At 40.6% G+C, this 24,693-nt stretch overlaps 2 protein-coding genes across 3 annotated transcripts; one reads left to right on the forward strand and one right to left on the reverse strand.

The window, feature by feature from the left end:
* Positions 1-3,777: 3,777 nt before the first annotated feature.
* On the forward strand, positions 3,778-15,412 carry rnf17 (ring finger protein 17). Its single transcript, XM_008328458.3, has 37 exons — positions 3,778-4,033; positions 4,505-4,617; positions 4,706-4,803; positions 4,876-4,963; positions 5,205-5,294; positions 5,404-5,507; positions 5,619-5,787; positions 5,895-5,971; positions 6,126-6,200; positions 6,732-7,009; positions 7,115-7,189; positions 7,277-7,435; positions 7,520-7,691; positions 8,009-8,150; positions 8,245-8,432; positions 8,510-8,639; positions 8,723-8,879; positions 8,953-9,068; positions 9,193-9,313; positions 9,426-9,540; positions 9,688-9,936; positions 10,033-10,180; positions 10,301-10,413; positions 10,692-10,782; positions 10,906-11,027; positions 11,126-11,342; positions 11,431-11,542; positions 11,622-11,785; positions 12,123-12,242; positions 12,537-12,617; positions 12,791-12,910; positions 12,997-13,053; positions 13,230-13,340; positions 13,434-13,557; positions 13,719-13,854; positions 13,940-14,129; positions 15,084-15,412. Exons 1-37 carry the CDS (start codon positions 3,967-3,969, stop codon positions 15,177-15,179), a joined length of 4,785 nt encoding a protein of 1,594 aa, XP_008326680.1. The 5' UTR covers positions 3,778-3,966; the 3' UTR covers positions 15,180-15,412.
* cpap (centrosome assembly and centriole elongation protein) lies at positions 15,343-24,421 on the reverse strand. 2 transcript variants are annotated; one of them, XM_017039992.2, is made up of 19 exons: positions 24,282-24,421; positions 22,964-23,291; positions 22,129-22,255; positions 21,959-22,054; positions 21,674-21,818; positions 20,953-21,058; positions 20,121-20,867; positions 18,972-19,725; positions 18,737-18,869; positions 18,478-18,643; positions 18,248-18,379; positions 17,980-18,111; positions 17,565-17,676; positions 17,346-17,470; positions 17,181-17,270; positions 16,951-17,091; positions 16,743-16,827; positions 16,343-16,463; positions 15,343-16,244 (listed from the first exon to the last, which is right to left on the reverse strand). In XM_017039992.2, exons 2-19 carry the CDS (start codon positions 23,255-23,257, stop codon positions 16,052-16,054), a joined length of 3,699 nt encoding a protein of 1,232 aa, XP_016895481.1. In that variant the 5' UTR covers positions 23,258-23,291; positions 24,282-24,421; the 3' UTR covers positions 15,343-16,051. The 2 variants fall into 2 exon arrangements, with proteins under 2 accessions (XP_016895481.1, XP_024919476.1); XM_025063708.1 differs by lacking the exon at positions 24,282-24,421 and adding an exon at positions 24,098-24,116.
* Positions 24,422-24,693: the final 272 nt, after the last annotated feature.

Raw genomic sequence — 24,693 nt, forward strand, 5'->3', positions numbered from 1 at the left:
CTTTGTTGATCCCAAATTCAGTTGCAAAGCATCAATCATTTTAACAAGGTTTCCTTTGAAGTTTGGACTTCTCAATATTATGATAATATTATCTTCTCAATATAAAAACACCATGGTGTATTATATTTGTTACCTCTCAGTGGTGCAGCCCTTTAGGTGGCCCAGATACAGTACACGCTGGTGGAGGAAGCGGGCCTCTTTAAGGACCGACATGTCACGAAATGATCAGAGGGCGATTACTGAACCGCACTAATGAGCAACCTGATCTCTTAACGTTCCCTCTCCCACCTTGTCGCCCTTGATGTATAACCGTGTGATGTTTGACGAGAGTTGGGTCAGTGAGGCTGTAGGGGGCGGTCCTACACATGGCCCAGCTTTGCATGTCAGTCCCAACGACTGGTACCTCCTCCATCACGACCGCCACCACCTCTAAGCTAAGCCTTTGAACCGATGGGACGAAGGACTCAGAGTGTTAAGGACCACGATACGTGTCCAAATGTATGTGACTTTTTGGTGCACATGCAGACAGTTATTCAAACTCTGGTACGTTTTGGTGCTAGAGCTAAAGTGGCCCACGGTCTCCTGTAAGAAGAATGTCTGATCCTGGCACCAGTAAGGGAAATAGATTAACAGCAGAAACGTTGATTTACACTGATTGACAGAAACTTATGGTAACATTTTACATTCTTCAGCAGCACAGACAGTCAGAGAAGGTCAAAAAGTGGATTCTAGGAAGTGTAGAATTCTGAGAAGTGGATGGATGGATGGATGGATGGATGGATGGATGGATGGATGGATAGATAGATAGATAGATAGATAGATAGATAGATAGATAGATAGATAGATAGATAGATAGATAGATAGATAGATAGATAGATAGATAGATAGATAAAGGTTAAAGGTTTAACTTTTTAATAAAAGCAGAAGAGCAAAAAATATTGAAGTCAGGTCAAGGATTTTTTTTTTCCAGCTCCAAAACACACTTTTTAGATTTAGGCCACCTGTATGAATCTCCTGAATAAATTATATTTAGCTAAATCCTGGCATCAAACTTACATCTGGTTTTATTAAAGAAGATTGGATCTGCTGTACTGGTCCATAGATATAAAATCCTAAAATGCAGGGGAAAATGATGGAAACTTTCACTGTCGTCTAGAATAAGACAGACGAGGAGATCAAAGTGTGCTGAAACAATGGCCTGAAAGTGAATAAAAACACCGTAAAATTTTAAGATACATGCTAAATCTGTATCCAATAGGTGTAATGGTTAAATCCTAAGCATATTGTGAGCAAATGTTGTCCACCTCCCCCCGATGTCAGAGCAGCCCCTTCACGTAAAAATTGAGCAATCCTGTGTCTGTTTGTGTCAGCTGACCTGAATCTAATTTTAACCAGGCAGTAGGACAGCAACCAGGAACAGAAATGGACCTGGAACTATGAAAAAAATACATTTATACATACACCGGTGTTATTGGGTTATATGATGTTATGTTTTTAAAATGAAGTGGTCAAGTTACAAATTGCATGTTTTATTTGGACCAGAATGAAGTGAAAGTATAAAGTGCCGTCTGCCATCACCCCTGCTCTTTTCACGTCGTGGCCCAAGTGGCCCGCAGGAGGGAGAAACCACTTAGAGCCAGTCCCTGAGTCTCCAGGGCCTTGAGTGTCTGCTGACCTTTCCTTGTTTTTCTTTATTCTCAGAAGGTCAGGGCCTAAATGCAGAAGAGGGAAAATGAGCCGTTACTACACCATGTTTCCACAGCTAATGGGTCCAAGTCTTAGTGGGAAATTAAAGGCTCCTCGACTATACGTCACCAGTATCTTAGAGGTGACAGTGAGGTTAAAGGAAGGCCGTAGGAGGTATTGATGGGCTGCTGATAAAATCGCCAGCAGGTTAAAAGAAAAACACACTTAAAAATACCTTGGACCAAAAAACAAAGATTTCCTTTTCCCTCTCACTGGACGACAACTTTTGAATTTGGAAACAAAATTCCCAACGCAGTATCACTTTTACACCAGAGTCCATTTCAAAACAATGTATCTCCATTAGGAGCTTTGAATGTGTTTTCTTATGATTTAAGTTTAGAATTTGGATGGAATATTTGCTAAAAATAAACAGTCAGATTTGGATCATAAAATTCTAATCACCCATTACATTAAAAAATATTATTTTCTTTATGGACTTGGGTACAAGATTAATGAAGATTTCTTTCATTTTGTTTTTCTCTCCTGCACTCATTACCAAGTGTCCAGCCTCAAAATGGCTTCAAGAAGTTGAACAACTTGAACCTACTCTCCGTGATGTGCAGAGAAGAGGTTCACACCAGAGAACTAGACAGAATAATTTAATTTAATTAGGAACTTCATTCATGAGTGGAAGAGGGACGTGATATGCCTTTTTTTGGGTGGGGGGTTCTTGTTCCTATGGAAACCTGAGGGGAGATCACACAAGGATAGAAAGTTGACCCACATTTTGGCTGAGGAAACAGAACTGACAACCCCCACATTACCCCCCATGGGCAGCCTGCAGACTGGTTCATTACACACACATATATAGTGAACATGTTTACCATGTTTACTACACCCCGTTCTCCGCCCTTTCACCTCCTGCGGCCCTATCCAGATTACTTCAGTCCTACCCACACATTCCGCAGCCCTCCACTCCCTCCATCTGCTGACATGCAGGAATTGAAAATTGGATTTTGTTTGACATCATTTTTTTCAAAAATCTGCTGCACACACCTATTTTACCACCGCATAGACATTATACAAAAATATCCAGGTCATCATCATTGTAAAATTTGACACCATGGCAACTGGACCTGTTTGGTTTGGAAATCTCATGACAGACACAGCTGAAGCATGATTCATTACAACAGGAAGGGTGAGGGGGATGCGAGCTTTGGTTCTGTGTGGTTCCTTGATGTAGCAGTTTGCACACCTGCCTTGTCCTGGGTTTGATTCTGGATTGTTGCATCTATAAGATCATTTAACCCCAGCGTCTGACGTCTGTGCCCCTCTGCTCTCCATCGCCTGTCTCTCCTGGTTACTGCTGCATCACTGAGCAGGCTACCATTGTGTCCTCAGGCGATAGTTGAAGGCTTGAAGGGCTGTGAGTGGATGCTGGGCTCAGAAGAGAAGCTTGACAGACCACAGTGATCGGTCTTGTTTTGTTTTGTTTGTAGAATAATTTTAATTAAATCATGATTATGTTTTTTGCTGATTATGTAAAGACTACATTAGCAGTTTATATCTTTGTTAACTTCAACACTAAACTTGTGAAGTATTATACCAAATTACTTTTTAAACGGTGTTTTTCTGTGAATGTTTAACCTCGAAGCAGAGTTCTGCCTCTGCCTTGGTCTTTGGCGCACCCCAGTGGTCAAAGTGTAAAACACCATTATGTACACAAACGGTGCTTATGTCGTGGAGCGAAACGCTAATTATATAAAATTGATAAAATAAAGTCATGTCAAGATCCGAAAATGTTTTATTTTTCTTACCAAACTTGTAACCCGATGAATATTTGCAAATGAAATCTTTTTATATCTAAATTATAAATAAATTCCAGTATGGCATTTACGCGTATTAATTTTAACATTAATATTAACATTTTTTAACAATTTTTGTTTTTGTTTTGAACATTTTCTGTAAATAAAATATAACACGGTGATCAATTTTTACATTTTGTGAACACAATACTGATTGCACATTTTGGAAGTTAAATTCAAAGTGGTCGTTAAACTCCTGTTACTACATTTATAGATTAAAAGTATTGCATAATTAGATTATTTGAACTTTTAACTTTTTTTAACGGTTTATCCTGCGGGTTTTAAATGCACCGTAATGGACCACGAACGCACCTGCAAAGTGACGTTGTCCTCTTAATTGCTTTAAGCGTCAGTGTGAGACAAAATATCTGAATATTGATATAAAAAAAAAAAAGACTTATTCCGGGCTTTGACCATGGACGGGCAACATATACCGGACGCTGTCACTTGCCATAATTGTGGTGAAGCCTTCACTCTACCCGGTATAACATTTGCATTAACGTTTCTACGGATTTACGCATTAAAAAGTTAGCTATTAATTGACCAAGCTCCAAGCAAGCTAAATCAGCTAGCAGAGTATATTGGCTAACGCTAACGTGAAGCGTCCCTGCAGCCTGTGTTTAATGATATTTTGAAACTTTTCCTAAATGTTATTGTTTCTTTCGAAAATAAAAATTCTAAACTACCCTAGGACTTAACGTCAAATGTACGTAAACGAAGCACAGAAACAATAACTTTAAGTTGTTAAGCCGTTATGAGGTCGTTTATTTATATCCAGTTCCATTAATATATTTATGTCTATAGAACTTAACATTGCGTATGAAATGTGCTGTACATATTTTAAAATGGCAAACCAAACAGTTGATAGTGCTTTTGCGCGTGTTTACTTCCAATACGACAACAAAACCCCACTGCGTTCGTTTGCTCTGACGATACTGGGTTTTTTTTTCCAGAAGATGAAACTGAAGGCAACCTTCCTCGAATCCTTTTGTGCAGCCACATCTTCTGCACATCTTGTCTGCACTCCATTCAGCATGAGAGCGTCATTAAGTGCCCCGAGTGTGCGGTAAAATAATTCATGTCATTCCACAGTCGAAATACACTTAGACTTTTATGCACACTGTACCATAAATGTGACATTTTCCACTCTGCAGGTTGAAACCAATCTTCCTGAAGGTGGAGTGTTCTGTCTGCAGGAGGACAGTAGAATCATGGGCCTCATATACACAGCAAAAATGAACAAGACCAAAAGGTAAAAAGCAGACATTTCTGCTGAATGAGTAACCAGATTAATAAAGTTTAATCGTGCTTTTAATCTTTCTAGCTCACAGCATGGCCAAGCAAAACCCCAACAGAGAAGACGGTCACTAAAACCTACAAAAGCTGATGGCAATAATGTTAATGTGAAGCAGGTGAGTTTTTACAAAGATTACACTCAGGATACACACACGTATATATATATTGGTGTGTACATACTGTGTGTACATATATATATATGCATATGTATATGTATATATGTGTGGACGAAGGAGTGGTTGGATATACAGTGCATGTAATTCTGCCTATGCATTTAAATGTGTTATTCTGATGAATCATAACAAATTAATTCATTTTCAGACTTTATTGCACAATTTTGCTCTTTACTTTATGCAGCCTGTAGATACTGAAAAGATCCGGAAAGTTGTTGATAAAGCGTTGGCCCAGGCGTCAGAAAACCTTGTCCAGCTGGAACACATCCATAAGGTGAAGGTCCATTTATACTGTATTTAAATGTTAATAATATAAGTTGTATTTCTGAAGTTTTTCTCATTTGAAATATATATATATATATATGTATGTTTCTTTTGTGTAGATTCTGACAACTGGTTTGGAAGAACAGGTGAAGAGGGAAAAGGCACATCTAATGGCGGAGATTAAGCATGCGACAGAAAAGGCTGTAACGGCTATTTATAAGTGGTATGTGTTCCACCTGTCACACAAAAACACGGTATTTTCTCATTAGGAAAAATTAGAAAAAATTCTTAAAAGCAGCACTAATCTGTGTGATTACATTTTCATGTACAAAAGGAGGAACATGCAGCTGAATCAGCTGTCAGATCTGGAGGCACGCTTTTCCACCACCCACATGGAAATATGCCATGTCCAGCAAAGGATTAAAGCCCTGGAGAATGCCGTACAAATGACCAGAGAAGTGCAACGAGTCCCCTTTCTGGAGCAGTACTGTTGTTTGGATAAGGTCTTTAATGGGATACTTTTGTACATGCTAGAGATATGTTTCACGGTAACCACACTTTGTTCAGCCAGAGAAAGCTGCTGAAGTCTCTGTACGTTTGTGTTCAACAGGTTTTAGAGACGTTGCATTCTCAAGTGGATCAGGAGTTGTTTGACATGAAGTGCATCACTCAGAGCGCCGGAATAAGGTTTGTCTTAAATCCATGTTTATTACCAGGTTTACTTGTTATAAAAAAATCATTGGTTGTGGTTCTGATTCCCAGGGACTGTGAAGACTTATCAGTCCCTGGACTAAGTCAGTGCAAAATGTTTTGGCTCATCGTCACTTTTTTTTCCCTAAAGGTGTGTTTTCAGGTCTGAAACTGTGAAACAGGGCATGACCTTGTGTCTGAAGATGGAAGTCAACGACCCAGAACTGTGAGTCCATTAAAAAAATTATATAATTTATAATTTACAACAAGATAACCGGATTAATACCCTCTAACTGTATGTAGTCTTTTTTTAATTTATTCAGTTTTTTTTCTTGGTTCATTCATTTAAATTTTCATTTCAATACATGAGTTGGTCATTTAGGAATAGGGAAAATAATTATTTGTACTTTCTGTTTTTGTGTAATGTTTTTATATGAAGAACGCCTTTTGTTTTGTAAAAATAAAACTTGAACTTGGTTCAAAGCAAATTTGATTTTTTTTTTAAATATATTTTCAGTTCATATATGCTTATTTATTTTAATACTTTGCTTTTTTTTTTTACATGTGCATTAAATTCCTGTGTCTTGCTGCCTTTGGGTAGTACACCATAGGGAATAATATATTAAAGATATATTGTATATCGCAATTTGCTACATATAAACAGATATGACTCTTGAACCACATTCCACAGTCCTGGATAGATTTGTTTTTTCTTTTAAAGTCTGACACAAACCTCTGCTCCTTTGTATTTTTTTAGCTTGTTCCAGGGACCGTCCAAAAGCCACATGCCGTCAAACATCAGCAGAAACTCACTTTTGCAATTGGCTGAGGACAGAAGTAGAAAGGTTGTCTTACCTAGACCTAGTCACCTGTCCTCACCTCAGAGATGGGACCAGAGGAGCCCAAGAGCTGACAGTCCTTCATCTCAGGGATCATCTTCAAGCCCAAACCCTTATTATAAGACCAATCCTTCTCCCCACATCAGAGCTCAAGATGTCACTGTGAATGAGTGTTCAGTAAAGAGACAAGAACGTGGTCTGTGTCTCTCTTATGTCCTCTACATTAACACTGCTTGGATCACAATGCATATTTACACAGGAAGATAAATAATGTTTTTTGTTGTTTTTTTCTATTGTGTAGTTCGTCCTCCCACTGGTCCTGAGATGGCCAATGAGAGATCAAAGTTCAACAGGCAAAAGAAGCATCAGTTGTTGGGTAAAGACAGTATACTGAGACACATTTTCAAATCATGCTCTAGTTAGTTGACATTAAAAGTCCAGTTCGTGTTCATTGTATTCCCAGTGACCCAGTGGGTGGTGGTGTCTCATATTGTGAGTCCAAGTCACTTCTATGTGCGATACGTGTCTGAGAAGAAAGAGAGTGAGATCCTCTCCAGAAAGATCAACCACTTCAGCCACATGGACACGTCCTTCTTCACTTCCACTGATACAGTGGAGACTGGTGTGTAAATGTGTTCTGTTAAATAAAATCACATTTTCCTACGATTACTGGAGACTGAGCCTGTTCTTCTCTGTTTCACTTCAGGTTCCGTGGTCTTTATCAAAGGCAGGAGTGGACTCTGGTTGCGAGCCAGCGCCGTTGCAGTGACTCGTAATGATGGCGTATCAACTGACAAAGCTTGTAATGTCACCGAGCTGGCCAACGTACGAGTCTTCATCCAGGACCATGGCTTTGTCAAAAACATCACAATACAGAGGTAGAGATGTTTTTGATGCCTTTGTTAAAAAGGGTTGAATTTGAATGAGTTTTTTTTTTTTTTAGCAAACTCTGCTTAAATAGTACTAGATGATTCGTCTGGGAGCTCTGTCTGAATCCTGACCTCTAATGGACTGTTGTACTAGCAAATAAGCAAAGGATTTTTTTACTTTGCCAATCAGTTGCAATTTGTCAACATTTCTCAGACTCTATGCTCTGGGCATATTTTCTGGAATGTGTCGGTAGAGTGTTTTTAGAGTGATTTGTGGTGCACTCAGTGTGACATGAAAGGTAAATTGTAATGCTGTATTTTTCCAGAGAGGTGACGACTCCTGAGTCTCTGCTTCAGGCTGTGAACCAGCAGATCAGGAAGGTGAATGATTTGGTGAAAGTGGAGCTGATGCAGTTTGCTCCTCAGGCCATCAGATGTTCCCTCAATAACCTGGTACCTTATGACCCGGTACGACGACTAAGATATTGATAACAAATTAAAATGATTGATAATTATCTCCCTGCTCAAATTACATTGCATAAATGTGTCTTTTATTTTTCAGACAAAAGGTTGGAGTAAAGAGGCGCAGGTTGAATTCCGCAACATAGTCGGTTCCGCCACATTGGAGATGAGGCCCTTGGGCCATGACAGAGAGTCTTTGCTGGTGGATCTGACTAAAGCTCCCATGGACCAGGCCAGCGATGTGTCCATCTCTGTTAGAGAGTACCTGGTTTTTATTGAAGTGGCCAGGTACACATGTGCATGTTGAAAGAAATCCTGATATCTGGTAAAAACAGATCAATCTTATTTGTGTTGTCCGTCGATAGGTTCTATTCTCCACTGGCACTGGGAAAGACCCCGCTGCAGTACTACCCTCCTGTCTGTCCCAGTGTCAGTACAGAGGTTGATGCTGTGGTGTCTCACATCAACAATCCTGCTGACTTCTACATCCAGCTGGTACTTCACGTTATTGTGTGCAAACAAATTATGATGTTGATTTAGTGGAATAGAGATGAATGAAAACATTCATGTGCTTTCAGGTGGAAAGCATGGAGTTCCTGTTGCTCTCACGTAAGCTACAGGATTGTTACAACGCTGTGACCGGTCAAGACGACCTCAGCGTCTACTGTCCTGCCATCGGCCAGGCCTGTGTTGCTCGCTACGATGACCAGTTATGGTACAGGGCTCATGTCATAGGTGGGTTGGTGTGCAGATCCAGCCTACAGCTTTGGTAAAAGCATCTCTTAATAACCTGTGTGTGTTTGTAAAGGTCATCCTGGTGGCAGAAAAGTCCAAGTGCAATTTGTAGATTTTGGCAATATCAAAATCATGTCAGTCAGCGACGTAAAGAAGGTCAAGAATGAGTTCCTTGCACTTCCTGCCATGGTGAGAACAAACCCGCATTCAACAGGTCAATCATATGAAAGTTGTTTTTGTGTTTGCTTGTCACTGTCTACTGGACATAGTAATGTGCTGAATTTAGACTATTTGAGTTGTCTCTTCTTTTCAGGCCGTCCACTGCTGTTTGTCGGACGTGATTCCCTTAGAGGGAGAGCAGACCTGGAGCGACAAGTGCACCCACAGATTCATCAACCTGGCTCATCAGAAACTCGTCACTATTGTGGCTACAGGTGCAGTTTACTTTTGTTTGTTTTGTTTTAGTCATTATTTTAAAAGTGAAGAATGAAGAAAATCACAGGTAAATTTCCTCATTTCTCTTGTTTCTGTCCCCCTTTTCTCCAGGTAAAATTTCCAAGACTAAGCCTCTGCACATCCAGATGTTTGTGAACGAGTCTTCAGGACAAAACAGCATCAACAAACTGTTTGTCACAGAGAACTTGGCTCGGTTCAAATCCTGGTAAGATTTGTCTTTTACATTTTTCATTTCAGAAGTTCTTTATAGATGTTCGAATGCCTGATTCTGATTCTGATCCTATCGGTTTATCATCAATCATTCCCTCTCTTTCCTCTCGTTGTTTTTTTCCATTGCCTGTCTTCCCATCAGCTCCAAGTCCAAACAGTCCACCTCCAGTGGTGGAGACGCTGCTGTATGGGACCCTCCACTTGAACACATCTCAGCCACTGAGGACGTCGAATCAGTTGAGACAAAGGAAAAGTACAAAGAGATCTTGGATATACAACAAATACTCAAGCTTTCCTCTCAGTTCACCAATCTGAAAGTGAGAGTCAGTCACGTCAACTCCCCCAGCAGTTTCTATGTGCAGCTCTTACAGTTCAGCTCTTGGCTTAAAAGGTCAGCGTTTAAAAGGATCCTCTGCACCAAAGAGAAAATACGTCATAAGTTCTCTGTTATTTTTGTGATCTGTAATTTTGACTTTATATTTTCCAGGATATGTGATCTAGTAGAGCAAGACTGTGTTCTCAAAGAGCCTGAGGAAGTGGTGTGGAAGACAGACATGTACTGTGCTGCACTCATTAATGGAGTTTGGGAAAGAGGACGGATCTGTTCTGACGTCACCTCCACTAACATCGCAGAGGTTTGGAAAAATTGTCCACTAATGTATACATCGCTAAAGTAAAAGATATTTTTTTTAGGCCCGTTCTATTTATTGGTCACTCAGACTCAGTCTTTCGATTTCTCTTCTGGTTTGTAACAGGTGATACGTTGTGACCATGGCAACAAGGTGAAGCTCCACATCAACAACCTGCGGCTTCTGCCCGGTTCATTAGTGGGAGCTCTGGCACTGGAGTGCACTCTGACTGACATCAGGTTACCACATGGGCCCACACGCACACACACTCTGTCACATCGGTCATATACTACAGATGGCAACAATTTACCCATAATTATCACTTGTATTTGTCTGAGCATAAAAGGAGCTGGAAAGTCATGTCTGTGACCACATAGCAAATTCTGGAGAAGTGAGAGCATTATGAAATATTAGTAAAAGCTATGCAGGCATTTACAGCTTAGGATTTTTAATTCATACCACGTTAGTTTGTCTGTTGTTTTTCCTCATCTTTAACGCAACTCATTTTCCATCTCAGGCCAGCAGGAGGCCGATCCACCTGGACTGCCACGGCCTGTGACTTAATCTCCTCCTGTCTGACAGGAGTTACAGCGATTATGACCATTAAGGTATTTCTGTCCCCCTGCCTTCGTTTCTTACTTCCTTTTCCTTTGTACACATTTCTTTTTGTCATTGACATGTTTGTTTTTTGTCCACAAACATGTTTACTTTATGGCCGTGACCATGTTCAGGAGATGACAGATGAGCCTCCTGTTCCTGTCACTCTGTTTTGCTCCAGTAAGAAGGGACACTCACTCAGCTTTGCAGACTTTTTGGCAAGCGAGGGCGTAGCTCTCAGAATAAGAAAACCGAGGTTCGTCTTTCTGTGCGATGATTTTTTGTTGTTGTTTTGGGTTTGTTTTCCTCTGGAAAAAGTGTTGTGGCTAAAATGATGGGGTTTTTTTTTTCCAGAGAGCCAGTTGTTCAAGAAATAGGAGAAGCACAGGCAACATCTCCAGTGGAGAAGACAGAAGATCAGAGCGACGGTGGAGAAATCAACAACAGCAACAGCAGCAGTACCAACACAACTCATCCTCCAGCACTTGATGCCATTCCATTTATCTCCCAAATCTCCCTGTATTCCTGTCCTCCAAAACCATATCCACGGAAAATGGTGTCGGCTGAGATTGTGAGTTATTCAAAACAAAAACAAACAAAAAAACTGCACCAAGAAAAATACTTATGTGTGAATAATTATCCCTTGTGTGTATGAACAGGTAAAGACAAAGTTGTACGACCCTCCACAGCTGCCGTGTCTCAGTCACATCCAGATACACGTGTCAGCCATCGGAGACAACGGTCTCATCTACATCAGGACACAGAACACAGGTTTTTAGACTTTTTGTAACCAACAGAGAGGTTTGGGATTGTCGACTGCAGATCAAATACGTGGGTTCTCTGTTGTCAGGACGTCAGTATGAGCAGCTGAGGGAGAGAATTCAGAAGAGTATGAAAACTCTGCCCATCCAGAAGCCTTACACCTGGAAGTCAGTGAAGGGCTGTGCTGTGATTGGATCAGATATGCTGTGGCACCGAGGAGAGCTGTTGGAGCTGCTCGGAGGACACGTCAAGGTCAATGAATGTCAATGAAATTGATTACGTGCTCTACAACAGCTGCTTCTAACCTCTCTGATTTATTGAATGGAAAAATATGGTATATTTGAATTAAGATTTCACCATACGCTTTGAGCACTTCTGTAAGGTCTTGAAGCCGCCTTCATGCTTTCACAGTGTCCTAGTGTAGGAAGTTGAATCAAATCTAATCTTGAAGAATGAATGTAGTTCATCTACAAGGCAAGGATTGAGGCATTCATCTAATGTGCCGCTCCATTATGTCCCTATCTACTGTACTGTGTTTTCCAAACAGATACAAGTGATGAGATGAGATGGTGTCTTTCTGTGTCAGCAGGTCCGCTATGTGGACTGTGGTCTGGTGGAGAACATCCCGGTGGTGCATGTCTACCCTAAGCTGCTCTGCGAGGAGGTTCCACAGCTGTGTATTCCCTGTCAGCTTCACGGCGTCAACCCTGTAAGAGCTGGCAGCAGACGAACTCAGATTCTGTTTATACAGCAGATCGAAGCCAGGCTTAAACTTGTCTTCACTGATGCCGTACTGTAGAAACTGCTGTTAGTTTCCACGGTATCAGTCTAATGTTGGTTAAACTATCTAGGGCCAACATAGAAAATAAACAACCGTAACCCGTTGGATCTATCTATCTATCTATATATATATATAAATTAAATACACTAATTGCCTCTTAATGTTGAATCTCTTTGACATATTTTTCTTGCCCTTCTTCATCCCTACACTCCTACACCTCAGATCGGTGGGACATGGCAGCCTGAAGCTGTGGCGTTGATGAGGGAGATGTTGGTGAACCGCAGTGTTGACATGGTGGTTGTGGTAAGTTTGACTTTTCACACCCGAGTGAAATCGCTGTATTTATGTCACCTGTATTTACACCATGAACCGGCCTCAGAATAATAGTAGTCATACATGCTTTGTAATCTCTGTCTGGAACTGATGTGTTAAATTAGTCAACACAACATACCGTTGTTAATATACGTGTTTTTCAGGAGCTGCCGTCTGATCCTAGAGGACCTGTCACGGTGGAGCTCTATCTGGATGGGCTGAGCCTCAGCAAGATCCTGTGTCATTTTAAACACGCCTCCATGGACAGAAGTGTACAACAGAAGGTTCTTCTGCATTCATTGCATTCTATATATTTTCAGTTTTACCGTCACAGATTTGAACTGCAAATGTAAACTGTGATTGTCTTCAGGGACAGACCATTTTGCCACCTCCCTCATTCCTGGACATCTGGGACATTGATACTGAGGTATCATCATTATAACCATCATCAGAATGAAATTAAAAAAAAAAAATAACCATCATCATATAACATTGAAACAATACTCTCAATACATTTACGTTACTGCCTTAATTTTATGAGATTTTACAAATCTTTACACATCAACAACCTGAACTGTTGGAGCTAAATGTCATCGTTTTCAGGGTCTGGAGGATCCGGCAGAGCCAGTGCTGAGGACCTTTGTTTTACCAAAGCTGCCAGAGGAGGGTGAACACTTTCATGTCAGTGTCAAACACCTGTGGACACCCAACGAGGTAATATGACAAACATGGAGGGAACAGACAGTGGCAGATTTTCACTCACTGCATGAGCACAAAGTGTTAGGAGTACTGCTCTCGTTCTTGCAGCTCTTCCTGTGGCCTCTAGAGGGCACATCTAATGTGAAAGTGAATGGGGAGACGCTGGAAGACGCCCTGGCTCGCCTCAATCAGGACATCAGCAGTTTACCACCACTAACCAACCTCATTCCTGGTAACGTATCAGGGTTGTTGTTTTTTTTTCCTGCTCAGGAAAAACTGTGGTTTATTGTTTGTTTGAAGCCTTTAGACGTGCTAACATCCACTGTCATCACATTCACGTCAATGATAAGAGCTTTGGTAAAACTGAACTGACTCAGCGTCTGTGTTTTCCAGGTTGTCCATGTCTGGCAGAGTACAGTGATCTTAAATATTACAGGGCAAAAGTGATGGAAATCAGCAGCGTGGAGCCCGTCACTATCCTGGTCCACCACGTGGACTTTGGCTCCTACGACACTGTGCCCACCAGCAGGTCTGATGTTCACTCGGTACATTTTCACAGATGGTCTGATCTGCAGCCTGACCTGTCGTTGTGATGTTTTGTCACTTCCTGTCAGGCTTCGCCAAATCCCACCTGCACTGCTCCAGTTCCCGCTGCAGGCTCTGAAGGTCAGAGTCTCAGGCCTCAAGGCTCCCAGCAGTAACACACATGAAACTGTTCTTCCATACAGCCCCAAGTGGAGCGTGAGGGCGATGCTAGACATGATCAGGCTGCTGGAGAACAATGTCACAACAGCTTTGGTGGTGGTGAGATACACAAAGAAATTTGAAGTTTCGTTTTGACCTGCAACATAATCGCACTGTGTAAATCCACTTCAAAAAACCAGGTCAAACCAATAGCAACTTATTTTAGATTATACAAACGTTTAGAAAAGAGGAGCAATACTTTTTTTTTTTACTTTAGAGACTATATTTAGGAACTACTTAGTTAGTTAAACTGCCCCTGAGAGGACAGTAAAACAAGTATGTCTTATATGAAACGCAAAAATTACACACATTGCACAACACATTAAAGTGTCCAGATTTTACACAACAGTTCATGACCATAGATCAGGAAAAGTTACAAACCTTCATGAAGAAAAAGTAAGGATAACCAGGTCAAACTGACACGTGACATTATAGGTTTAGGTTTAATAAAAGTAAGTCTAAATATTAAACTACTAACCACTACCAAATATCCAAGTTCATTATTAGCTCTCATTTTCTTCTGGAGTTTCTTCTTGTTCTGGGTCTGACACATATAGTTGGACTGCGGGTTGTTGTCCAGTGTCCTATCAGTTTACCATACCTGCCAGAATGACACACCCTACCTTAGAAAAACACTGGATTTCACACACACCTGTCATGATCTGCAGATTTAATGGCAATTAATGTTTTATCCTGCTGTTCAACTGTTGCCATGGTTACATTAAACTGTCCTCAGGCACAGAAACGGTCATCCAGAACAGTTGAGAGCTGTTGAACCGGTTTAAAGAATTACAATGGATCTTAACTTTGGCTTTTTCTAATATAAATACTCCTCAAGTTGTGTTGTCTTTTCTTTTAAAAACTCAAGATACTAAGTATAGTAAGTTTAATGAAGGGATCATTTACATCTGTGCTTAACTGTCTGCAATCCTTTCCCCACTGTCCAGAAAATGTTTTAGATTCATTTCACATCATTAAAGTAGCCATCTGTCTCACTTCTTCTTGTGTCCTTAGTCGCAGGAACCAGAGCTCACAGTGCAGCTGTACAACCAGGACAAAGAGTTGGTGTACCTGCCTCTGGTCAAGAGTGGCCTGGCTGACCTCGAGTGAACAACAGTGGGACAAAACCCCTGAGCTGTGTCTGTGACACACACGTTGTATTTCATTTAAATAACGAGTTATTTTCTGTTCCATTGTTTATATGACCTGAATAGTGTCTTAAAAAAATAAGTTGGTTGCTTGTTTGAATACCAAGATTCTAATTCTTTTTTTTTTACTTCAAAATTTTAAATGGCCTGTTCCTGGACCCATGGACAATAATGGACGGACAATAATTTCTTAGGTAAGATGAACGGTAAGGTTAAGAATAAGAGAGATAAAGGTAGTTATTTGTCCCAGGGTTAGTTATTCAAAAGAGTTTGTTTTTTCTGTGTTTCAGGTTTTATTCTTTGTCATGTTTTTCAGTCCTGATCATCCTCATTTCATTCTGCTCTTCTGTTCTGCTGCTGTTCTGCAGATTAAAATCTCAACCCTCCTCCCAGGTTTCTGCTGTTTCTGCCGTACACAAACCACATGTTACATCACAGAATTTGAATTTATTTTATATAGTAGCGTCTAAGAAAATAAATAGATATTTCACATTTTTACAAAATCAAAAACACTGCAAACACTTCACGTACGTACACACAACATACAACAAAGTTCATCCTGTTACTGTACAGACCAAATTCTTATTGTCAAGTTTTTACATGAAATATGTTAGTGACGGTTGGTTATCTTTAAAAAAAGAATTTAATACTTTTTAAAAAATTATTGCCTGGAACAGACTTTAGTCAGTGAGGAATAATTTCAAATTAATCGGTGTGGATGTAATATTTCTTTCAGTTAAAATAGTTTTAAGTTGTGAGGAAGCTCACTGTTTACTTATTCCTTTGGCAACTTCAAAAAACTGAGTTGTGTTTTCATTGTCTGTGGGACACTTCCTACACGCTGTTGTCCATGATGACGTTTCCGTCTTTGTCTTTGATCCTGACCCGTCCAGTCGGGTAGTGGGTTTCCTGCCTGCCATCAGTGTAGACTGTTTTCACGGTGCCGTCTGGATACTCTCTCCTCTTGTAGTCAGGCGTGTGAACTTCTTTCTGGCCCGTGTTGAAGTGGATCTCTTTGGTACCATCCCTGGGAGACAAATGTGAATAAAGAGATAGGGTGAAAATAAAAGGTATGAGAGTGAAAAGTTGTCAATTGTTATGTACTAATCTTCCACCTGTACTTACGGGTTGACCTGAATGATGGTCCCGTCCATCAGCACACTCTCCTCTCTGCCATCGGGAAACAGGTTCTTCACAGTCTGGTCCGGAAAAGTGATCTCTTTACGACCATCTGGAAAGTGTTTCTCTGGAACAAGCGAACAAAAACTGTGCTGTATTATGGAACAAGCGAACAAAAACTGTGCTGTAATCATAGAGTTTGTGACTTACATACAGAACATATTTTTAACAGTTTTCATACATTTTTAAGCTTTAAGTTACAAAATATTTTTGCAAAATTTTGTTTGTTTTTTTTTACTCATTATATCCTGACTGTTTCAGATATCCAAGCGGTGAAACATCCTCAAGAAACCTAACCAAAACCTAAGCTGCTGTCCAAACTGGACTAAACCTGATGTGTTCTCACCAGTCTGGTTGTTAGGGAAGTGCAGGACCTCCAGCCCGTCTGGATAGGTGATGTGTGTGGTCTGGGCCTCAGAGTAGTGGTAGATCTGAGGACATCAGGCAGAAACTTTTTAATTTTATTTTATTTTTTATTTTTTAAAAGGTATTGACATTCAGGTGGTGAGTTGGAGAACCATATTCTACTACACAGTTCTAATAAGTGACCTCACCACTGTCTGGTCAGCCTTGATCTGTTTGGTGTCTCCATTAAAGAAGGTGACTTTGACACTCAGTCCATCGGCCGACACCTCCTTCTTGGTGCCATTTGGAAAGATAATCAGACGGTCACCACCAGTCAGAACCTTCTCTATCTGTAGACAGGAGACAGCCATTGGGTAGGTCTGTTTTTTTTGTGTTAGTTTTGATGATGTCACATTTTGTTTTGCTAACACACTCTCACCTTTCCATCAGGAAATGTAAATACTTCCTGAACTGACTCTGCTTCTTCAGCTGTGCTGCATTCAGATTCACTTGGCAGACAATCTTCTTTCTACAAAGATGTGTTTTTTAATTACTATGCTTATGGTGTGTGTAATAAAGTGTGTATTATTATACGAGCTCTTACAGGAAACTGATCTTGACTTTTATTAGCAGACGTTGACCTCTCTTCTGTCCTCCTACCAGGCATCGATGAGGAGGAGGAAGACAAGATACTTGGTCCTGAAGGCCTCCTCAGGCTGCTCTTCATCCCTATGGACCACGACAATTGACACAACACAAACACTCTAGTAAATGTATTTGGTCTGAATTAATTCTGTTCTTGTAGGGAGAGTCATCCACGTACCTGAAGCTGGCTGACTGCTCTCTGCTGTGCTGCGTTTACAGATGACTGCAGCAGCAGAGCTGCTCTGAGGAGGACTCTTATTGCTGCTGCTTCCTCTGGAGTCCAGGGGACTCTGAAAATGAAGAACAAGAGAGACGGTACAGAAACCTGTTCAGTTACAGTCAGGTCATTCCAGTTCCCTCACCTCTGCTATTCATGTCAGCCGTCTAATGATCTGATAAAACATGTTTATATTTACCAGGTCATGACATCATGATGTTTAAAACATGATGTTGTAGTTCATTTATTGTTTTCCATGGATTTTACATTGAAGCAGAGGTGAAGATAACTTAATTTTTAGCAGGTGCTTCATGTATTTTGAACAAAAAAATGAATAAGGGTCATATATAACAGTAAAGATTATAATCATGCTTACAGCAAACTTGACTCCTTTAGTAACAGTAGTAGGAATGTTGGAAAACATTCTTGGACCATCTTTTGTTTCCTTCTCCGCACTGACAGAGGTTTTCCTCAAGGTGCTGAGTCGAAGCTTCTCCAACACTTTGATCTGGAATATGACGAAAAAGTAATTTGTATTGGTTACATAACGAGTTAATGAGCAAGGCATGGTGGCAGATCGTATATCGGAGTAAAAGAAAATTTGGATTTTAAACGTTTGAACTTAGAGATGAGAAGCTGAGCACCTCTTCCTTCAGAGAACTGTTCTCTTGACTCAGGGAATCAATCTGCTGACGTTGTCGGTTGTGCATGGAGGCCCAGCGACTCTCCTTCCTCCTCAACTCCTCCTGCAGGGAGCTCAGCTGCTGCTTCAGCGCCTTCAGAAATGGACAAGGTAGGATTCAAGTTCCAGCTCATGTCTTGTCAGATTTCATGTCAGTAGGTGTCAGCTGATCAGCTGAACACTGAAGCTCACCTGGATCTCTTCACGTTCCTTCTTGTCAGGAATGGCTCTGGCTGCAATCACGTGTTTCTCAAACAGTTTTCGTTCCTTTTGCAGTTTCCTGGTTTCCTCTTTCTTGTACTCCTCAAACTTGGCAAGCTCCTGGGATCTGGTCTTCTCAAATTCCAAACAGTCCTTTCTAAAAAAAAAACCAAACATGGACATTTATTGTGGCCATTCAGAGCTACTTATCCTGTGATGAAAAGATGTCCAGTGCAGCCGGAAACGTCACCTGAGGTTTTCCTGGTTCTTCTCGTTCTCCTGCCTGAGTTTGGTGAGTGCAGCATTCTCTTTCTTGAATCTGTCGATCTCAATCTCTAGCTCCACGAGCCGCTCCCTCAGCTGCTTCGACTGAATCTGCTGGTCTGGACCGACACGCACAAAAGATGATTCGATTTTAGTTTTTTAAAAATAACCAAGATCATTTGTGTTTTATGTTTAAAATACTTATCAAGAATTGATCGCACTTGTTTCATTTTGCTGCTTTTCGTATTGTGGAGCGACAGAAGAAGCAGGACAGGGATGAAGAGGTGCATTCTGGGCCTTGAGATTCAGCGATGGGAACAGTTTGGTCATGAGTTGGGAGGCAGGTGGAGGTGAAGGAGGATTTGGCTCCTGATTGGAAAACGCCACGTTTTTATTTGCTGCCACCTTTCTCACTAAAGTCTGTATGGGTGGAGAAACACTGACGGTACTTGGATGTAACACTGGACTGACTCTTCCACTGTCAGCTGGACGATGAAGTAGAGTTTCATCCACATCGTTCCACGTGTCGTCATCGTCAAATACAACACCTCCCTGCTCCACCTCTTCATCCTCCATCAGCGTGGACTCGGGGTTGCTGATCACACTGTCGCGTTCCTCATCGCCGTCTTGTGAGACGTCTGAGTCTCTGCCGCTGTCTTTGTTCTGATAGGTCCACTTATTGTATGGTCGTTCGGATGGAGCGGGAAACGAGGCGACGGCAGCTTCCTGGTCCTCTGTTTCAGATTCAACGCAGGAGGAAACAGCTTCGCTCCCAGTGTCTTCCTGTCTCTCTGTGCCCTCACTTCTCTGCGAAGCTTCCGAGTTTATAGAGGAACTTCTAGGAGTTAATCCATCGCTGCTGCTCCTTTGGAGGGTTTTTGTAGGAGGCGACTTGATGGGTGTGGAGGAGAGCCGTCGCTGATGGAGGCCTTGAGCGGCCTGCACCTTTTTGTGCTGCTGGTCGAGCTGGAGTATCTAGAAGTACAGAATAGGAGAATCTGAAGTAAAAACTCTGTGAATACTTTTGTATTGATGATATTCAACTTTACTGAACGCAGTGTGCTGCCATCATATAAACATACATTTATAAACATATATAAATATATATGTACATACATACATATATGTATCTTTACACACATATATGCACTATTTATATAAATAGCTGTACATACATACATATATGTATCTTTAGACACATATGCACTATATTTATATGAATTTCTTATATATGTATTTAATATAAAAGTATTATTTACATTGCTCATATTTTAGTGCACTGTTACAACATACTAAAAAACCCTAACCCTACTGTGCAGCCGTGCAAATGTAAATGTTTGGAGGTGGTGACATGTTTTGTGATGTGGCACCTTCATGACAAATGAAGAGTTGGATGAGAAGGACAGTTCGTCCGCTGCCTGTTCCAGAAGCTCGAACTCTCCCAGCTCCACGTTTTCCAGCTGCCGGTGACATTCCCACTGCCGCAATTTCTCCTGGAAAGACAACTCAAAGGAGTCGACCGACCCTTCATCTCCTCCTCCTCCTCTTCCTCTTTGCTCTGCAGTTTTAACATCTAAGCCACTGTTTTTAGAGCTCCCCTGTTCTCCTAACACAACCACCTGTTTGGTTACAGGATTCGGCTTTGTGTCGTTGGGTCCAGGTTTCCTTCCGACCTGAGCAGACGGACCACCTGTCCTGTTGGTCTGATCCTTCACTCGTTGCAGTTGAAATTGTTTAGTTTGTCTACTGTCCACAGGAGATCCTGATCCTTCTGTATTCAGCCTTTGATAACTACCTAGAACCGTTCTAGTCCCTTTGGCCTCGTTTCTCAGGTTCAAAGGAGGAGAAATTAGACCTTTTAGTCTGTTCTCCTTGTTCAGCACTGCTGTTTTGCGTTGGACAGGGAGTTTTTGGACGCAGTTGGAGACCCCTCTCTGAATAGCTGCCGGCTCTGAGTTGCTTCGGGACATCACTCTGGCCTGCGGTTGTGGCTTTGAGTCGGTTTTCACGTCCTTTTTTGGAAACGAGGCTCTGCCTTTATTGGTAAACCTTGAAAGTCCCTCACCCCGCTTCAGGAAGGGTCTCTTGGAAGGAGCTTGTCCAGCTTCACTTTGATTCTGTGATGCGTAAAATATAATATGTAAATAAGCTAAACTAAATATCAGTGTGTTTCACTGGTAATGCTTTGAAGTGTTTTCTGACCTGCTGTTGCTGCGCAGCCTTCTGCCTCTGATCCTCCAGCATCAGCTGCTCTTCCAGTAGCTCTTCAAATGTCTTTGTGTATCCTCCAATACCTGGTTTAATGGGTCTGGGAGACAAACATGTACATGTTGTGAAAAGCAACCTCACCCTGGCTCCATAGTGGTGTTCTGACCCTGTTTACATTGTCCAGTTTTCCATGTTGCTGTTTTGGGCTACAACCATTTTTTGCAACACTCGATATGTAAGGTTTCCCTGTTTTCTAGGTCATCTCATAACAGAACAAATCTTGAACCTTGCTTGGGAAATGAGACACTGAACTACAGTAGGAAAACGCTGAGTATCTCGGTCGCTGGATCGACAGATATTTTTGAGTATTGGACTTTCTGACACTGATAACTGTATCCCTACTTTACAGTTATTAAACATCTCTGGAAAGACCTGAAAATGGCCGTCCTCTGACAGTCTCAATCCGACGGTACTGGACTTGAGAGGGTTTATAAAAAGAATCACCTAATCCATGGGTGGAAGGGTTACTGCACCGTACCTTAACTGACTCAACTGCAGCCAAAGGTGAGTTAATAAGTACTAAGTAAAAGGTCTCAGTACTTTGTATGAACATGAATGTGATATTTTAGTTTCCCTCGCTTTGTCATCAAAGAACACTGTGAGTCAGCAGCAACAACATTGAATTTCAACCACTTTTAAGGTCTTGGATTCTTACCTTTCTTGTGAGACTGTGGGATTTCCCATCCTTTGATCATTAGCTAAAGCTGCGCCGTTACTTAAAGGCGATGTGTTTTCCTGCAGTTGAAAATGTTCTGAGGTGTTTGTGTCTTCCAGTTGATCATTACTGCAGTCCAAAGTATCTGTAAGAGTCAAAAAACGAATTATCGGCCACTGATTTCATCATATTAAACTCTAGTGCTAAATGCACTGAGACACTGGTAACATATCCATAATTCCGTTTTACAAATCAAAGCCGTGCAACACAGTAAATAACTCTCACCTTCTTCTTTACTGTCATGGTCCACTTCAGTTGGATGTTTTGGTGGCGGCCATTCTGGTATCTCTGGATGTGGGGAGGCTGAACTTCCTGCATCATCTGGTATAAGCATAATTTTAGTTTAATGATAAGCAGATTATCTAAGTCATGTTGCTCTTTCCTTTTTTTCTCACCTTCTGTGCTTTGTTGTGCTCCATTTATCCTTCCCAGCAGCCTCTGCTGCTCTGCCTGCAGTCGGAGCAGCTCCTCCAGCTGCTGGGCTTTCAACTGCTCCTGCATGTGCTGCTGCCATTTCCTCAACTACAAATTAGGAAAGGATTAACAATATTTATTTGTAAAAGGTAATTTTCAATTATCCACATTATCAAAAGCATATTTTTAAAAAGTCCACATCCAAAATTATCCTCACTCAAATGTTCAATTATTTCTATGGTGTCCTCTTTGCCAGCAGGGACAGTGATTTAAGGGTAATTCCTTTACCAGGAACTCAGATTAAAGAAGCCAGGTTTTGAACCTCTGACCTTACACTCAGAAGTCAAACCACACTTACTTAACAAAAGACAACCTGTCCATTTCTAGACTAATGCTTCCCAGCGATTGGTCAAGGACAAGAAGGATTCTTAGTATTTTTCAAGTTCAATTTTGTTCAATTTTGTTTTATAAATTTATTGAACGGTTCAAACAGGGTTTGTTTCTCTTTTGTCAACACAAAATCAAGCTTGTAAAGCAGCAACAAAGATATAGAAGCACGTGTATAGCCCTGTCTATCACTTAATTGTATCATGCTGTAATGGTAGATAGTTCATAACAACAATAATTAATAATTAACGTGTGTATATGTTTACTCCATAATCATTTCCACACTATTTTAGCCTCTGTCAAATATAAAAATCATTAAGAGGAAATTTCTAATAATTAAAAACAATCAGCATAAGTTCATGTTTATGTCTGTTTAACTGTTTAAACAGGTCATGAAAACCAAACCAAGCGGAGGAGGGATGTTCTTACCTGCTCCAGTTTTACCTGGAGAGACAAATCCTGCGATTCATTCCCCGGTCTGTCAGTCCCAAGAGATGGAGAAACATCCACACAACTGCTGTCTGCAGAGGTAGGTAGTGGTGCAAAGTCAGAGGTGAAGGAGTCGTCAGGCTTCATTGGGGATGAGCCCACAGTAGAAATATGCCTCAGAGCTCCAGCCAAGTCCGTGCTAGGACTGAGGATCACTCCAGCTCTATGGCTGCTAGGCATCCAGCGAGCCACAAAGTCTGCGTGAGAGTACTGCAGCCCGTCTGGAGATGACATGTTGACAGTACCTTCTCAGGCAGGGCCCACTAATCTAGGGATTTGAAAAACAGATTATGGTGACAGGTTAAAGGGTTAATGACGCTGCATTTAGATCATGGTTGCTTATTTACTGTGAAATAGCATTAGATCTGACTCTGATCTTTTTCAAGGAAGTACTGTGATCTTGTTCATGTTTTTTTTAAGGGTGGTCCACCCTGTATATGTAAATGACAGCATTACAGCACCACTGTTGCTCTGGATGATTGATCCCTGATATTTTTAACTTATACCCCTTTACTGCCAGCTCTCCCAGTATATACTGTTTCTCTTCATTTTGTATTTTATAATCATTTATCATTGTATTTTAAATCCTAATAATGAGGGCCTCTCATTTTTTTTACACAGAAATCACAAAGGCTATTTTGAACATGTTGTTTTCAGCATGTGCCTTAGAAACAGTACTGTGATCTCTGGATATTGTTGACGATAGTATTTCCAGCTAGTTCCCTTTTTCTTAGACGAAATGTAGCATGCAATTATAATATAATAAATATGAAGAAAAATAGGAATAGAAATAGGAAGGAAATAGGAATAGAAATAGGAAGAAAAATCATATCACACATTGTTTCCCTGGTAGATTTAAACGGTTCAATTATTAAGATAGGAGTTACTGATCTTGCGATGGAAAAATTTTAATGTTTAAAAAATTATTTATTATTTGATAAACAGTGTGATATCTGAGGATTTGTCTTTAGCAAAAAAGCTTTTGTTTTTGATGTTTTGTTTTGTTTTTTGCAAACTAAGTCCGGTTCAAAACAAAAGCCAACACATCATAAAATATTACAAATAAGTACGTACTTAACTTAAAATGATCATGTGCTAAGTTTTAGCTCTTCTGTTAAATGTCTCGATGTATTTGTCACTCCTTTATTGTTACCCGTTCTGCGTTTAACGTGAGACACAAAGTCAAACATTGTTATTTCTATAAAATTTGGCTAATCAATTAAACATATTAATTAATTTATATACAACGTGATATTACCTTAAAGAAGGGGGGAAACGATGTCCCTGAAGTGTACTTCTGCGTTGTAAAATAATACAATACAAGTTTTCAAGGCTGCCGCCATGTCAAAACAAAGCCCGCGAGAGTCCGAGGAATTATGGGTAATGCAGTTCTATTCTTAGATCATTGTAGAGTACTTCGTAAAGTACATTTAAACATGAATGTTGTTCAACAGTTAGACTTTTTTTTACTTTAATTTAACTGTACGTGTGCCTATTAATTTGCCTAAACAAAATTAAAACGATAAAAAGACAGGGTTTGACCTCAAACATCTCGTCACATAAATATTTCCAACTACAGCTAAGTGACTGTGCTTTGCTTTATTGCTTTAAATTGATTTTTTTTTAAAAGCAATCGCATATACAAAAAATATTCCATAAATAATTTGCCC

The sequence above is a fragment of the Cynoglossus semilaevis genome, chromosome 16 (genome assembly GCF_000523025.1).
Source record: "Cynoglossus semilaevis isolate Cse_v1.0 chromosome 16, Cse_v1.0, whole genome shotgun sequence".
NCBI classification, from domain to species: Eukaryota; Metazoa; Chordata; class Actinopteri; order Pleuronectiformes; family Cynoglossidae; genus Cynoglossus; species Cynoglossus semilaevis.

Bases quoted from the DNA above. Each gene is read 5' to 3' on its own strand.
- cpap (XM_017039992.2), bottom strand. From the start codon at position 23,257: ATGTCATCTCCAGACGGGCTGCAGTACTCTCACGCAGACTTTGTGGCT. The intron at 22,256-22,963 runs GTAAGAACATCC...CCTAATTTGTAG, and splicing joins TCCAGGTAAAACTGGAGCAG to TTGAGGAAATGGCAGCAGCA. The intron at 16,245-16,342 runs GTAAGTACAGGT...TTTGTCTCCCAG, and splicing joins ACCATCATTCAGGTCAACCC to GGATGGTACCAAAGAGATCC.
- rnf17 (XM_008328458.3), top strand. From the start codon at position 3,967: ATGGACGGGCAACATATACCGGACGCTGTCACTTGCCATAATTGTGGT. The intron at 8,151-8,244 runs GTACGACGACTA...TTTATTTTTCAG, and splicing joins ACCTGGTACCTTATGACCCG to ACAAAAGGTTGGAGTAAAGA. The intron at 9,069-9,192 runs GTGAGAACAAAC...TCTTCTTTTCAG, and splicing joins TCCTTGCACTTCCTGCCATG to GCCGTCCACTGCTGTTTGTC.